The sequence below is a fragment of the Candoia aspera genome, chromosome 4 (genome assembly GCF_035149785.1).
Source record: "Candoia aspera isolate rCanAsp1 chromosome 4, rCanAsp1.hap2, whole genome shotgun sequence".
Lineage (NCBI taxonomy): Eukaryota > Metazoa > Chordata > Lepidosauria > Squamata > Boidae > Candoia > Candoia aspera.
In genome coordinates, this window is record NC_086156.1 from 45,070,185 (window position 1) to 45,085,642 (window position 15,458).

At 45.7% G+C, this 15,458-nt stretch overlaps 1 protein-coding gene across 1 annotated transcript in view; it reads left to right on the top strand.

The window, feature by feature from the left end:
* NEK11 (NIMA related kinase 11) overlaps nt 1-15,458 on the top strand; it is a 128,584-nt gene that overhangs the window by 57,484 nt on the left and 55,642 nt on the right. Inside the window, exon 12 of the mRNA XM_063303983.1 lies at nt 8,424-8,443. Coding sequence (XP_063160053.1) covers nt 8,424-8,443 — 20 coding nt within the window. The remainder of the gene's footprint in view (nt 1-8,423; nt 8,444-15,458) is intronic.

Sequence of the window (15,458 nt, forward strand, 5' to 3'; positions counted from 1 at the left end):
TGTGGGTGTACTGTTGGAAGACCTGAAGGACCAGGTTGGGGACAGCTCATCCTGAAGAAACTCTATGTGCTCACTAAGGGTCAACACCAACTTGATGGCACAAAATCAATCAATCAATCAATCAAATTACTTGTACCTCTCCCAAAACCATGGATATAGTATCTAGAGTTCACCACAGAATTGCTACCAAATTATTAGGGCTGGGCAGCACTTTAGATTTGAAGGGGAAAATGTGCTTCAGAATGTGCACAGATCAGGGGTATCTGTAGCAACAATCACTGGCTTCAAAATGGCAGGCAAGACTGAGTGATTCAAGCCTTGTACTTTTAATGTGCATTCATATGCTCCTTATTCAGCAGAAGCAGGAAGGGAGAAGAGAATAAGGGATTCTTGTGAGGATTAAGGAATAGGCTATAATTTTTTTTCAAAAAATATTTTTTTCAGAAACATAACACAAATCAGTAATGGGAAAAGTTAAATAGCAACTGATCTCAATAGAATTGATAGTGGAATTTTCCTAATAAAATCAGTTCTTATAGGGGAGGTTACCCAGTGCCATTTCATTCCTGATAGCCCATTGCTCATCTATTTTAACCCAAATCAATGACAACTCAAGAGGGGAGATTGAAGAGTGGTCTGGGCTGTAGGAAGAGATGTTAAAAGTGGAATAAACTTTGCATTTACTGGTTATGTTATGATCCATATTTTATTTTATTTTTTAAAATCACAGAACCATTTTATTTCCTGCCCTGAGATCTGGGGATGACATAGAGGATATGTTGAACTAAATAAACAAGTGTTGTGTGATGTGATGTGCTGTGTTTTAGATTGGCTTGGATTTATATTCTATGTCAACTGCCTACATCTGCTGATCTGAATTGCTTGGAAACACTATCTTAATTGGACATATAAGTTTTCTTTTGTTTATTTGCAGAAATGTACTTATACAGCTCAAATGTTAAAATAATATATGTTTTATGGTAAGGAAAAGCTGCACATTAAAAACACGTGGTAGATTCTCCATTTCCAAATATTCATGCTGATTGGAATTTAGGGATCAAAATCAATGAACACTTAAGACACAAGCAGAAAAACAGGCAAGTAAAGAGGAACATGAAACTTGAATAATATCCAAGTTCTATCTGATCTTGCTTTCTGTTTTCCCACAAAACTGGGCAAGAAGTAATAATGCAGAGGGGATAAGTGTCAGGGCAGCCTCGCCTCGAATAAAACACGGACTCACTTAGAGGGTCTAAGGATTTCCGGCTTTATTGAAACGGAATGCATGCAGAGAAAAAGATGGGAATGCGGGAGTGGTGGCAGGGCATCCGGTTTATACCCCGGTGGCGGACCTTGTCCTCCTCCACCCCCTATTGTCCCCCCAAGCCAGGTCCGGATGGGGGATTAGAGTGGTAATGGGTTCGATGATGAGCGACTCGGGCGATCTCTGACGATTCTCTTTGTCTTCTTGCCTTTGTCCTGTGCAGGTGCGTCCCCCCAGGGTAATGGGTGGGAGTTCCCCCGATCTGCTGATGGTTTCTGGGTCTGGTCTGAGGTGCACTTCTATTGTCCTGGTGATTTACTTATGGGTTTGGGTGCTTAAGGGATGATGTGTGCGTTTAAGGGATAATGGTTCTCCCTTCCTCTTCCCTGATGTGCATGTTCCCCGTTGTGATGCACTTATGCCTTGCAACAGGGAACATGACATGCTGCCCCCCTAAGAGAATTCTAAGGTGCTGGTTTGTCCGGGTATGCTTCATGGAAGCTTTTGACCAGCCGTTTTGCTGAAACATTTTGCGCTTGGACCCACTCTGGGTGTGGGAAATGCCTCCACTTGACGAGGTACTGTAGGGTGCCCCTTAGCCTCCTGGAGTCTAGCACCCCCACAACCCTTAGATGGGTTGTTGCCCATCTATCATGATGGATGGAGGCGGGGGGGTTTCATTGTGCCATTTTGAAGGGGTGGCTGGTTTCAGTAGGGCACAGTGGAATACTGGGTGTATGCGCTGCAAATTGTGGGGTAGCTCCAACTTGAAAGTGACCGGGTTGATAATTTCTGTGATTTGGAATGGTCCAATGAATTTGGGTGCCAATTTCTTTGAGGGTTGTGGGGACTTGATGAACTTAGTGGAGAGGTAGACCCTATCTCCCACTTTGTAGTTCGGTTGCGCTGCCCTGTGGTTGTCTGCAAATTTTTTGTATGTAGCTTGTGTGTCTGCGAGAGCCAGCTGGATGACAGGCCAAACCGTGGCCAGTTGTGCCGCCCAGTTGTCTGGGGAGCAGGGTGGGGTGTCTGGTTGGGGCAGTTCTGGGATTGGCACGAAGTCTCTGCCATAGACCACTTTGAATGGGGTGTGACCTGTGCTCTGGTGCACTGCATTGTTGTAGGCTACCTTTGCAAAAGGTTGCAGGTCCACCCAATTGTCCTGCTGGTAGTTTATGAATGATCATAGAAATTGCTCCAGGGTGGAGTTAAGAATCTCCGTAGAGCCATCTGTGTGGGGTTGCCAAGCCGTGGACAGTGTCTGCTTGGTGCCAATGAGTTTTAAAAATTCTTTCCAGAACCTGGAGGTAAATTGTGTGCCTCTGTTAGTCACCAAACGGGAGGGGTCGCCGTGGAGTTTATAGATGTGGTTAAGGAATAGGCGTGCCAGCTGTTGCGCGGAGGGAATGGACGCGCAGGGTATGAAGTGTGCCTGCTTGGAAAAATAGTCTTTTACCACCCAGATGACCATTTTTCTTTGGCTGGGTGGTAGGTCTACAATGAAGTCCATGGAAATTTCCTCCCAGGGGCGGGAGGGGCTTGCTACTTGCTGCAGCAGTCCTTGGGGCTTCTCCACCTTTTGTTTTGATGTGGCACATGTGGGGCAGGCAGTGACATATTCTTTAACGTCCTTTCTGAGGGTGGGCCACCAGAATTGTCGCCTGATTAAGTGTAGTGTTTTAACGAACCCAAAGTGCCTGGCTGTCTTGTCATCGTGGGAGCGGTTTAAAACTTCCGCTCGCAATGCCTCTGGCACGTACAGGTTCTTCTCTCTCCAGGCTAGACCATTCGTAAAAGATCCATGGTGTTGGTTGGTTTGCAACCATGTATCTGTCTTGAGGGTTTGAACGAGTCTTTGTTGCCAGTTCGGTGAAATTGACCTGCGTCTCCCTTCGTTCGCGGGTGTTTGCGCTGGGGTGCGTTGGGTTCTTGTCTGGCTGCGTGTGACAGCAGGGCAGCCCAGCTGTGTGTCAGTCCACACAGTCCCCACAATGTCTGATGCCTGGCTGGCATCCTGTGGCCGTCGGGAAAGAGCATCTGCAAGGAAGTTCTTTCTCCCCGGTATGAATTTTAATTTAAAGTTAAACCTGCCGAAGAATTGCGCCCAGTGTACTTGCTTTGGGCTGAGGCGTTTCGGAGTGCTGAGAGCCTCTAGGTTTTTGTGGTCTGTCCAGACCTCGAAGGGGCAGGAGGCCCCTTCCAGGAGGTGCCTCCATGTTTCTAGGGCTGCCTTGACTGCGAGCGCCTCCTTTTCCCACACGTGCCACCTCCGTTCCGTTTCGGAGAACTTGCAGGAAAGGTACGCGCAGGGCTTCAGCTGATTGTCAAAATCCCGCTGAAGCAGGAGTGCTCTGATGGAGAAGTCAGATGCGTCGACTTGCACGACGAAGGGTCTGGTGGGGTCGGGGTGTTGCAATACTGGCTCTGCTGTGAATAGGCTTTTGAGGCGTTCGAAAGCCCTTTGACAATCAGCTGTCCAGTTCAGTAGCGCCCCCGGGTTCCGTGATTTACGTGTGTCCCCCAGGCCCTTTGTCCGGAGTAGGTTGGTTAGAGGCAGCACAATCTCCACCAGCCCCTGGATAAAACCCCTGTAGAAATTAGTGAAACCGAGGAAACTTTGGAGTTGTCTCCTCGTGCGTAGGCGCTCCCATGCCAGTATGGCTTGGACTTTACTTGGGTCCATTTCGATTCCCCTTGTCGAGATTCTATAGCCCAGGTAGTCAATTTGATCTTTGTGAAACTCACACTTGGAGAGCTTGGCATATAGCTCTGCCTTGCAGAGTTTCCTGAGCACTTGCTTTACTAGGCGTTCGTGCTCTTCTTCGGTCTCTAAATATATTAAAATGTCGTCGAGATAGACAAGCACCCCCTTAAATAAGTGGTCGTGCAAGACCTCATTAATTAACTGCATAAACACGCCCGGTGCCCCCGCCAGCCCAAATGGTAAAACGTTATATTGAAACAGCCCCAGCGGGCAGTTGAAAGCCGTCTTCCATTCGTCCCCCACCTTTATTCGTATTCGGAAGTAGGCTTCCCTCAGGTCCAGTTTTGAGAATATTTTGCCCTTTGCCAGGTGGGCAAGAATGTCTTTTATTATGGGTAAGGGGTATTTATTTGATATGGACGAGGCATTCAAACTGCAGTAATCAGTGCAGAGCCTCAGTGACCCGTCCTTTTTTTCTCGGAAGAGGACTGGGGCTCCGACTGGTGAGTTCGCGGGCTCATTGAACCCCCGCGCTAAATTTTTATCGACGGATTCTCTTAATGCTGCCAGCTCCTTCTGGGTCATCGCATAGATTTTGGGTTTTGGTAGGGGTGCACCAGGGACCAGTTCTATGGTGCAGTCTGTCTTTCTATGGGGTGGGAGTTTGTCAGCCTCCTTTTTGCCAAACACATCGGCAAACTCTGCATATCTGGCTGGCAGGCCCTCCAGGGTCACTGCCTCCAGGTGCATCGAGGTAGACGCCGCCCTCCCCATTGCAGCACGGGGAACCCAATCCCCTGTGGGTGCTTGATAGCGCCCGTCCACAAACGTGATTTCCCTGGTTGTCCAGTTAATTTGTGGGTTGTGTTGCACCAGCCACGGGATCCCTAGGATGATTAGGGGTTGGCCCACTGGTGCCACGATGAATGGCAGTCTTTCTTTGTGGCTGCCAAGCCGCAGTGCAATTTCGTCCGTGTATTGGGTGACCAGGCCCCCTCCTGCTGCTGATCCATCCAACTGTGTAAACACAATATGGTGCTGAAGTGGATAGCAGCGGAGGTTTAGCGCGGCTGCCAGGTCCGGGTGCATAAGGCACTTCGATCAGCCAATCAGTGCCCAAACTTTTTCCATCTTTTTGCCGTGGGTTAGGGTGACTTTCACATATAGGGTGGGACAATTTTCACTCACCCCGAAGTTGTCGCACCTCTTGTTCCATTCCACCTGTCCTCTGGCACTCCTTAGCGCAGGTGGCTGGCGTTTCCTGCCGGTTCGTCGTTGTCGCTTTCTTCTTCGGTGAAGTAAGGGAAGTCCTTTGCTGCGGTTTCACCCGTTGCGACTGGCATTTTTCTGGGTGCTGGGGTCGGCTTGGTTGATGCCTTCCATGAGTTGTCCCTCGCCTTCGCTTTTGGGCAGGCCGCCGCCTTGTGGTCCTCCTTCCCGCACCTAAGGCACTGACCCTTCGCGAACCGTTGGTCTCTTTCTTCCTTCCACAGCTGGGGTCTCGACTTCGCCAGTCCTGCAGCTGTGCGGGGTCCTTTCGCCGCCTCTGCGTGCTGTGCTTCCCTCTTTACTTGGAGGAAAGTGTCCTGGGTGTCCTCTGCCTCTCCTGCCAGCCGGATCCACTCTACCAGAGTTTTGGGGTTGTTTCTGCAGAGTGCCCACATGAGTACATTCAGTTTGAGACCCTCCTTGAACCGCTCAATGAGGGTGGATTGTGACCATACCTTGACCTTACCGGCCAGGGCTTGGAACTCCATGGCATAATCTGCCACGGAGCGCTGTCCTTGTTTGAGGGTTTTCAGGGCTCTTTTTGCCCTCTCCCTTTCCAGGGGGTCCCTGAAATGCAGTTCCACTGCCCATAGGAACTCATTGCAGTCCTCCAGTTCCGGGGCACCTGCCTGGCATAACTGGACATACCAGTCGGCGGCCCGTCCTTTTAATTTTATTGCTAAGACATTTACCTTGCCTTTCTCTGTTCGGAAGTAGGGACCCCATTCCTCCATATAGTTCCTCGCATTGGTGAGGAAAAAGGAGAGTTTTGTGGGGTCCCCATCGAACTTAATGCCGAAGTCCTTGATTGCCGCTCTCGGTGGGCTCCAAGCCGCATCTGGGCGCCTAGGTGTGCTTCAGGCAGTCGGGGCTCTGTCGTCTTGACGTGGGGATTCCCTCCGTCGGGCGTCGGGTGGTGTTGGTGCCCTCTCTTGCCGGCTCCCGCCTCGTTCCGGTCGTCACTCCGTCACTCCGTCGGGGTGGGAGGGTGGGGTGCAGCCCATCTGGTGGGTTCCTGGAAGTGGACTCTACCTGGTGCTGCATCGTCCTCCAGACCTCTCCTCCGTCTCTCCGGCTGGTGCGACTCCGAGGGGGGGGTAAGAGGTGTCGGGCATCTAGTGTCTGGCCCCTCCGTGCCCCGGCTGTGCGACCCGTACACCGCTGCTAGCCTCTGGAGCAGCTGCTGCATCGCCTCCAGCTTCTCGACCGCGCTCAGCCTCGCTGCCGTTCAAGAGCTCCTCTTGGTGCGGTCGTCCCTCCGCTCGCCTTCGGTTCCTGACGCCGTGGATGATGGGACATCCCGCAGCTCCTCCGGGGTTCCGGGCGATCCGGGTGAGGATCCCCCCATCTCGTCGATGGTGGCCCACGTGCCCTGGGACTCACAGGTGGCGTTCGTCGTGGCTTCCCCCTCTGAACTCGATCCCGAGCTCTCCTGGAACTTGCGCCGTTGGGGCCTTGGGTACCTTCCGTTCGTGGGGATGGGAGTTCCGCTGCCGGTCGCCAGGTAGCCGCCTCGCCGTGAGATGGAATCTTCCATCACTAGCTTGGTTCCCTCACAGATTGGATCTGGACTGGTGCTAGTGGAAATTTTTTTTTTCGATTCCCGTCTTTATGTCAGGGCAGCCTCGCCTTGAATAAAACACGGACTCACTTAGAGGATCTAAGGATTTCCGGCTTTATTGAAACGGAATGCATGTAGAGAAAAAGACGGGAATGCGGGAGTGGTGGCAGGGCATCCCGTTTATACCCCGGTGGTGGACCTTGTCCTCCACCCCCTATTGTCCCCCCAAGCCAGGTCCGGATGGGGGATTAGAGTGGTAATGGGTTTGATGATGGGCGACTTGGGCGATCTCTGACGATTCTCTTTCTCTTCTTGCCTTTGTCCTGTGCAGGTGCGTCCCCCCGGGGTAATGGGTGGGAGTTCCCCCGATCTGCTGATGGTTTCTGGGTCTGGTCTGAGGTGCACTTCTATTGTCCTGGTGATTTACTTATGGGTTTGGGTGCTTAAGGGATGATGTGTGCGTTTAAGGGATAATGGTTCTCCCTTCCTCTTCCCTGATGTGCATGTTCCCCGTTGTGATGCACTTATGCCTTGCAACGGGGAACATGACAATAAGTATCTTCTGCCATTTGTCTCCAGTTTCTTGAAGTGAGAGAACATTTTATTAGGGTTAGGGTTAATTGTGCAAATCCTTGGAAAGAAATGCTTTGGAAACTACAGTTTCTGTAGCTGCTACACAAGCCTAGAAAAAGATGCAGCTGCTTTAACAGTTTGAACAGAGATGCTTCATATCTGTTCCCATGCATTCTGAAATACTACTTTCAAAACATTTGCACAGCCCTATAATTTAGCTTACAGTAGGTGTGTTGTAAGGGACGCGGTGGCACTGCGGGTTAAACCGCTGAGCTGCTGAGCTTGCCGATCGGAAGGTCAGCGGTTCGAATCGGCGTGATGGGGTGAGCTCCTGTTGCCAGTCCTAGCTCCTGCCAACCTAGCAGTTTGAAAACATGTAAATGTGAGTAGATTAATAGGTACCGCTTCGGTGGGCAGGTAACAGCGTTCCATTTAGTCATGCTGGCCACATGACCACGGAAGTGTCTACAGACAAACGCCGGCTCTTCGGCTTTGAAACGGAGATGAGCACTGCCCCCTAGAGTCGGACACGACTGGACTTAATGTCAAGGGAAACCTTTACCTTTTTTAGGTGTGTTGTAATAGACAGGGTTCTTTTTCTTGTCCCGTAAACAAATTGTTTTCTAACAAAATAAACATTTCCCTTCCCACAAGAAATAAAAGGTGTCAGTTTGATCACAGAGTCCTAGATCTTACTCAAACCCAAGAATTTATTATTATTGGACTTGGTTCCCCACCCCAGCCCCAAGCCCTTAAAGCATATTTGCACTCCATCTCTCTTTAATGTGCCTCTCTATTTTTTTCTCGAGAGGAAATGTAAGAGGTCAGGGTCAAAATGTCCAAAGCTAAACTGACAGGAACAAGGAGGCAAATACGCAAAATGATACACATTCTACCCAAGGCTGCCTAAAGTCAAAGAAATAATTTATTAAGTGCAGATGAATATATGTGTAAGAACTGACACTTTGGATCTCAATAATGCCCTGACTCATGCACAATTGAAATATGCAAAATTCAGATTTATTGAGAATTTGTAGAGATCAAGAGAAAAGCTGTGATTGAAGATTCCTGTGTAAACTACCTAATTAAGAGTTACCAAACACCCCGCTCCCCCCTTACAACTCTTCCCACCTAATTCCAATGGTCAGTCATACCAAGCACAGATGTCTCTGATGGTACGACCTTGACTTCCCCCCCCCTTAACCCAAACAGCATAGTTTCACACTTCTTGGTGTTCCCCCTCCCATCTGGTTCTTGACACACGTTGGTTCAACATGGCAGACGAACATGATCAGATGATTCATCCATAATTTGGTTGTGGAGTCTGACAATATGCTAATAGAAAATGTAACGAGACTATGTTTGTAATAGCTGAGGATCATTTCTTACTGTATCAGCCAGATGAGTTATGGAGATTTATTCTTTTCAGAGAACTCTTGAACAATGTAAGCCCCTGAGACTAAAACCAAGGCAAACCATGACTGCAGAATCCAGTTGTTAAGCTATCTATTGCTAAGCAAGAGTGCTTTGCGGCTACCAGCAAACCTTGACATGCTGTCATTTCTATTCACTTCAGTAGCTTTGTGCATATATTGTCCACAAAATCGACATCTGGGCTCTGCACAGAGTTCAGAAGCTAGCCTGAAGAGAGAGCAAAATGAGCTTTTACATTCATTCAAAGAAAGTGTCTTGATTCATTCATTCACAGATAACTTGATAAAACTCAAGTGCAAGTGCCTTTAGTTTATATCTCACCTGCAACAACAGATGAGTGGCAGTGGGAGCCATACTTAGAAGTGGCCCAGATGCAATGCCCTTACGTTGCAGACTGCTGGGTAGGTAGTGCTGTGTCCATGACTGTACTAGTGCCTGGAATACCCATCTCCCTTTTTAAAATTTATTTATTTTGAGGAAGGAAGCAATTCAAGAGAAGTTTGGCAACAGATAGTAAAAGAACAACTTGTACCAAATTCCCATTCTACTCTAAGGCATGAGGAAGGATGTAATTTCTTGCTGCACATCTTGATACATGACATTTATATTCTTTGACTGGGTTTTTATACTGTTTTAATATAATCACAATCAGCAACAGAGACATTTTAAATCCTATCCTCTTTTGTGCGAGTAGAGTCAAGGAGTGAAGGGGAAATTTTCTGTGGCTATTCAAGTCTTCAGGTAGATTAGAATATATTAGCATTGGTGTTATGGGGTGGAGGAAAAGGCCCTTAGTAAGCTTAAGGTTTCTCCTTCATTCTACTTTTTACTCATCACACCCAATTTGTGCCCATGGTATTGAGAGTGCTCCATAGCAGATAAGTAATCTTTTTCCCCTGATGAGCAAGGATATTTGACTCCTAGCCAAAGAGCATAGAGGATAAATCCTATCCCAGCTAGCAGTTCCTATTATTACTGTAGAAAGAAATGAAATGCTATAGCTTTAGGGCAGATCAAATGCTATTTAGGTATTCTTTGGAAATGTTTGATGAACTTGCAAGAGGAAATAACAGCTAGCACGTAGTTTCCCCCTTTTGAGAACAAACATGAACAAGGCTGCTCCAAACTCCCTCAACCTGCCCTTGAGAAAGGTTAAAAGGGAGGGCAGATTTCACATGGTTGTCTTTGCTTTCTTGCATATTCATTGACCACTTTAAAAAATCCACCAAATGTTACTATAGTTCCCTTGACATCAGGAGGTCGAATCTGTTATCTTTAGAATGGTGATATCACAACTATGTTTTGGTAGATATGAAATAAGGAGGGCAAGTGTATCACCACTGTGCCCATTATAAGTAATGTGGGTTTTTTTTTCAGTAAACAAAAGTAAATGAAATTAAACATCTGTAACAATCTAATGATTGAGCTTGTCAAACTGTATCTTTTTAATTCTGCACAGAAATCACTCATCATTGACAAAACAGTTTTTGCGATGAAAATATAAAACCATGTACTCTTGCATTTGGCTTAGGGGGTTGTTTATCATATCTGTTTCAAAGCTGAAAAAGCACAGTAAACCAGAGAGGGACATTCAAAATATGACTGAATCTGTGCCTAGAAATACAAATTTCCTGTTTCTATATTTGTATTTGAATTAAAATATGCCTATGCAAATAAGCAATTGATGAATTTAAAATCATTTTACTGTTGTGTGAAGGTGTATACACCTTCAGCAATGGATCGTTACCTTGTGGTGCTGGAGCTTGAGCACCTCAATGATGCCATGAGCTAAACCGTGAAGGGCCACCCAAGACGGGAAGGTCATGACAGAGAGGTCAGACTAAATGCGATCCCTGGGGAAGGTAATGGCAACCCTCCCCAGTATTCTTGCCGTGAAAACTCAATGGATCAGAACAACCAGAGATATGTCGGTATACCATCGGAAGATGAGACCCCCAGGTCGGAAGATGGTCAAAATGCTACTGGGGAGGAACAGAGGATGAGTTCAACTAGCCCCAGACATGATGACGCAGCTAGCTCAAAGCCGAAAGGACGGCTAGCGGCCGACGGTGCTGGTGGTGAACAGCGAATCCGATGTTCTAAGGATCAACACACCATTGGAACCTGGAATGTAAGATCTATGAGCCAGGGCAAATTGGATGTGGTTATTGGTGAGATGTCAAGGTTACAGATAGACATTTTGGGCATCAGTGAACTGAAATGGACTGGAATGGGCCACTTCACATCAAATGACCACCAGATCTACTACTGTGGACAAGAGGACCACAGAAGAAATGGAGTAGCCTTCATAATTAATAGTCAAGTGGCTAAAGCAGTGCTTGAATACAATCCAAAAAACGATAGAATGATCTCAATTCAAATTCAGGGCAAGCCATCTAACATCACAGTGATCCAAATATACGCCCCAACCACAGATGCTGAAGAAGTTGAAGTAGAGCAGTTCTATGAGGATCTGCAGCACCCACTGGACAACACGCCTAAAAGAGATGTTATTTTCATCACAGGAGACTGGAATGCTAAGGTGGGCAGTCAAATGACACCTGGAATTACAGGTAAGCATGGCCTGGGAGAACAAAACGAAGCAGGACATAGGCTGATAGAATTTTGCCAAGACAACTCACTCTGCATAACAAACACTCTCTTCCAACAACCTAAGAGACAGCTTTATACATGGACTTCACCAGATGGACAACACCGAAATCAGATTGACTACATCCTTTGCAGCCAAAGGTGACGGACATCTACACAGTCGGTAAAAACGACCTGGAGCTGACTGTAGTTCAGATCACGAACTTCTTATTGCACAATTTAGGATCAGACTCAGGAGATTAGGGAAGACCCACAGATCAGCTAGATCTGAGCTCACTAATATTCCTAAGGAATCTGCAGTGGAGGTGAAGAATAGATGTAAGGGACTGGACGTAGTAGATAGGATCCCAGAAGAACTATGGACAGAAGTTTGCAACATTGTTCAGGAGGCGGCAACAAAATACATCCCAAAGAAAGAGAAAACCAAGAAGGCAAAATGGCTGTCTGCTGAGACACTAGAAGTAGCCCAAGAAAGAAGGAAAGCAAAAGGCAACAGTGATAGGGGGAGATATGTCCAATTAAATGCAAAATTCCAGAGGTTAGCCAGAAGAGATAAGGAATTATTTTTAAACAAGCAATGCGCGGAAGTGGAAGAAGACAATAGAATAGGAAGGACAAGAGACGTCTTCCAGAAAATTAGAAACATCGGAGGTAAATTCCAGGCAAAAATGGGTATGATCAAAAACAAAGATGGCAAGGACCTAACAGAAGAAGAAGAGATCAAGAAAAGGTGACAAGAATATACGGAAGACCTGTATAGGAAGGATAACAATATCAGGGATAGCTCTGACGGTGTGGTCAGTGAGCTAGAGCCAGACATCCTGAAGAGTGAGGTTGAATGGGCCTTAAGAAGCATCACTAATAACAAGGCAGCAGGAGACGATGGCATCCCAGCTGAACTGTTCAAAATCTTGCAAGATGATGCTGTCAAGGTAATGCATGCTATATGCCAGCAAATCTGGAAAACACAAGAATAGTCATCAGACTGGAAAAAATCAACTTATATCCCCATACCAAAAAAGGGAAACACTAAAGAATGTTCAAACTATTGAACAGTGGCACTCATTTCACATGCCAGTAAGGTAATGCTCAAAATCCTGCAAGGTAGACTTCAGCAATTCATGGAGCGAGAATTGCCAGATGTACAAGCTGGGTTTAGAAAAGTCAGAGGAACTCGGGACCAAATTGCCAATATCTGCTGGATAATGGAAAAAGCCAGGGAGTTTCAGAAAAACACCTATTTCTGTTTTATTGACTATTCTAAAGCCTTTGACTGTGTGGACCATAACAAATTGTGGCAAGTTCTTAGTGGTATGGGGATACCAAGTCATCTTGAATGCCTCCTGAAGAATCTGTATAATGACCAAGTAGCAACAGTAAGAACAGACCAGGGAACAACGGACTGGTTTAAGATTGGGAAAGGAGTATGGCAGGGCTGTATACTCTCACCCTACCTATTCAACTTGTACGCAGAACACATCATGCGACGTGCTGGGTTTGAGGAATCCAAGGCTGGAGTTAAAATCACTGGAAGAAACATTAACAATCTCAGATATGCAGATGATACCACTTTGATGGCTGAAAGTGAAGAGGAACTGAGGAGCCTTATGATGAAGGTGAAAGAAGAAAGGGCAAAAGCTGGCTTGCAGCTAAACCTCAAAAAAACCAAGATTATGGCAACCAGCTTGATTGATAACTGGCAAATAGAGGGAGAAAATGTAGAAGCAGTGAAAGACTTTGTATTTCTAGGTGGGAAGATTACTGCAGATGCTGACTGCAGTCAGGAAATCAGAAGACGCTTAATCCTTGGGAGAAGAGCAATGACAAATCTCGATAAAATAGTTAAGAGCAGAGACATCACACTGACAACAAAGGTCCGCATAGTTAAAGCAATGGTGTTTCCTGTAGTAACATATGGCTGCGAGAGCTGGACCATAAGGAAGGCTGAGAGAAGGAAGATCGATGCTTTTGAACTGTGGTGTTGGAGGAAAATTCTGAGAGTGCCTTGGGCTGCAAGAAGATCAAACCAGTCCATCCTCCAGGAAATTAAGCCAGACTGCTCAATTGAGGGAATGATATTAAAGGCAAAACTGAAATACTTTGGCCACATAATGAGAAGACAGGACACCCTGGAGAAGATGTTGATGCTAGGGAGAGTGGAAGGCAAAAGGAAGAGGGGCCGACCAAGGGCAAGATGGATGGATGATATTCTAGAGGTGACGGACTTGTCCCTGGGGGAGCTGGGGGTGTTGACGACCGACAGGAAGCTCTGGCGTGGGCTGGTCCATGAAGTCACGAAGAGTCGGAAGCGACTAAATGAATAAACAACAAATATGTATACATATATTGCATAAAAATAGAGTTATGCCGTAACAGTTATTCATCAGGTGTGCTAAATAAATTGCCTTTTATCAAGTGTAATTAGTTCCAAAGACAAAGTATAGGCCTAAATAAATAAATTTCTGTAGTTTCCTAATAATAGTACTAGATTTTGATTAAACACAAGCTTCATGATGTCTTCTATGCTGTAACTGAGAATGCATGCATGGGATCCTTTTAAAAAAAAAAAATTGTTTATTTAAATTTAGAGGCCCCCCAGCTCCAAGTGACTCTGGGCATCATGCATGTATGGAAAACATACATAACAAAAGCAACCAACAGTGACTCAACATCCAGCCTAGTCCCAGGGCCTGGGAGATTTGCCAGATCCTTAAAGATTTTAAGAATGCCATCAGCGTGGGACCCATATATATCTCCGGGGGAATGATGTTCCAGAAGACAGGCCCCATGACAGAAGGCATGCATCCTAGGTCTGATAGATAGCAGTGTTTAACTGAAAGGACGCAGAGCACATCCACATAGAACAAATTACAGTAACATTCAATCCACTGACAATTATTCTGGTTCCTACTTATGTGGCTTACGTAAGGTGACCAGATTTCCAAGAGTAAAAACCAGAATAAGTTAATTTGTATAATTTTATACAAATTAACATTTGTATTAATGTTAACCATAATTCAATTACCTTAGAGTCCTGAGCAAAAATTATAGCAGCAGCAGCTGCAAAAACAATAACTAGAAGCTAATATTTAGAAAAGTGTCTCAGTAAATACAGTAAGTAATTTGAAGTAATTCCAAATGCCTGCTGTTTGCTACTGTACTTTTAAATTGTGTGCAAAGCAAGATTCACCCTTGTCACTTCTTACCATAATTTGCTGTGTGCAACTCTCCTGCTGTCTATTGATCATCTGGATTTTTGCAGTCAACATACGGTAAGCCTATTCAATTACTCATGCATGGAAGTTTCCAATGCTGCTTGTCATTTACTGTTTACACTGTGCTGCAAGCTGACTGGAACAGACTTCTAGAAACGGGGACATTTTCTTGGTTTGTGGAGAGGGTAGGTAATAAAACCAAGATGTCTGGTCCCCATAGACTCACAGCATAAATGGGCAGAAAGGAGATCTAGATCCATTATGTGGCTTCCAATACATTAGCAAGCATTTCTGATTTCTAATATTTTAGCACCACAGCAGTAATTAAATTGTCCTCTCCCTCACTCACCCATCCTCAGTAATGCTAGTAAAATGAAGAGAGCCTGGCATAGCCTTGGGTGGATTTCTATGCGGAATGAAGATTGATTTTCTTTTAATACTCAAATTCCTGGGCTTAGAATTCTTTATTTCTAAGTATCTCTCCTGCACCAGGTTTTTATTAAATTATGAAAAAAAAATCCCTCAAGACTTGTAGTTTACCTATCTTTGATTTAGAATGTACAGTGAATTAGACAGTTTTCTTTTTCTTCTTTTTTTAATATAACACTGAAAGCAAAAATCATGGTATCTTAATTTTATAGAAACCATATCTGTTTCAAGAAACATCCAGTTCCTTTTTTTTTTTAATGCTTTTCATAGACAGGCACTGTAGCTTAAAGCTACAATACAGTATACTCCAACACTTAATATTTTTATTTGCCTTTCTACGTACTATGCCATAATAGGATCCTCTAAGATTTATATATAGTGTCATGATTTGTAGCAGGT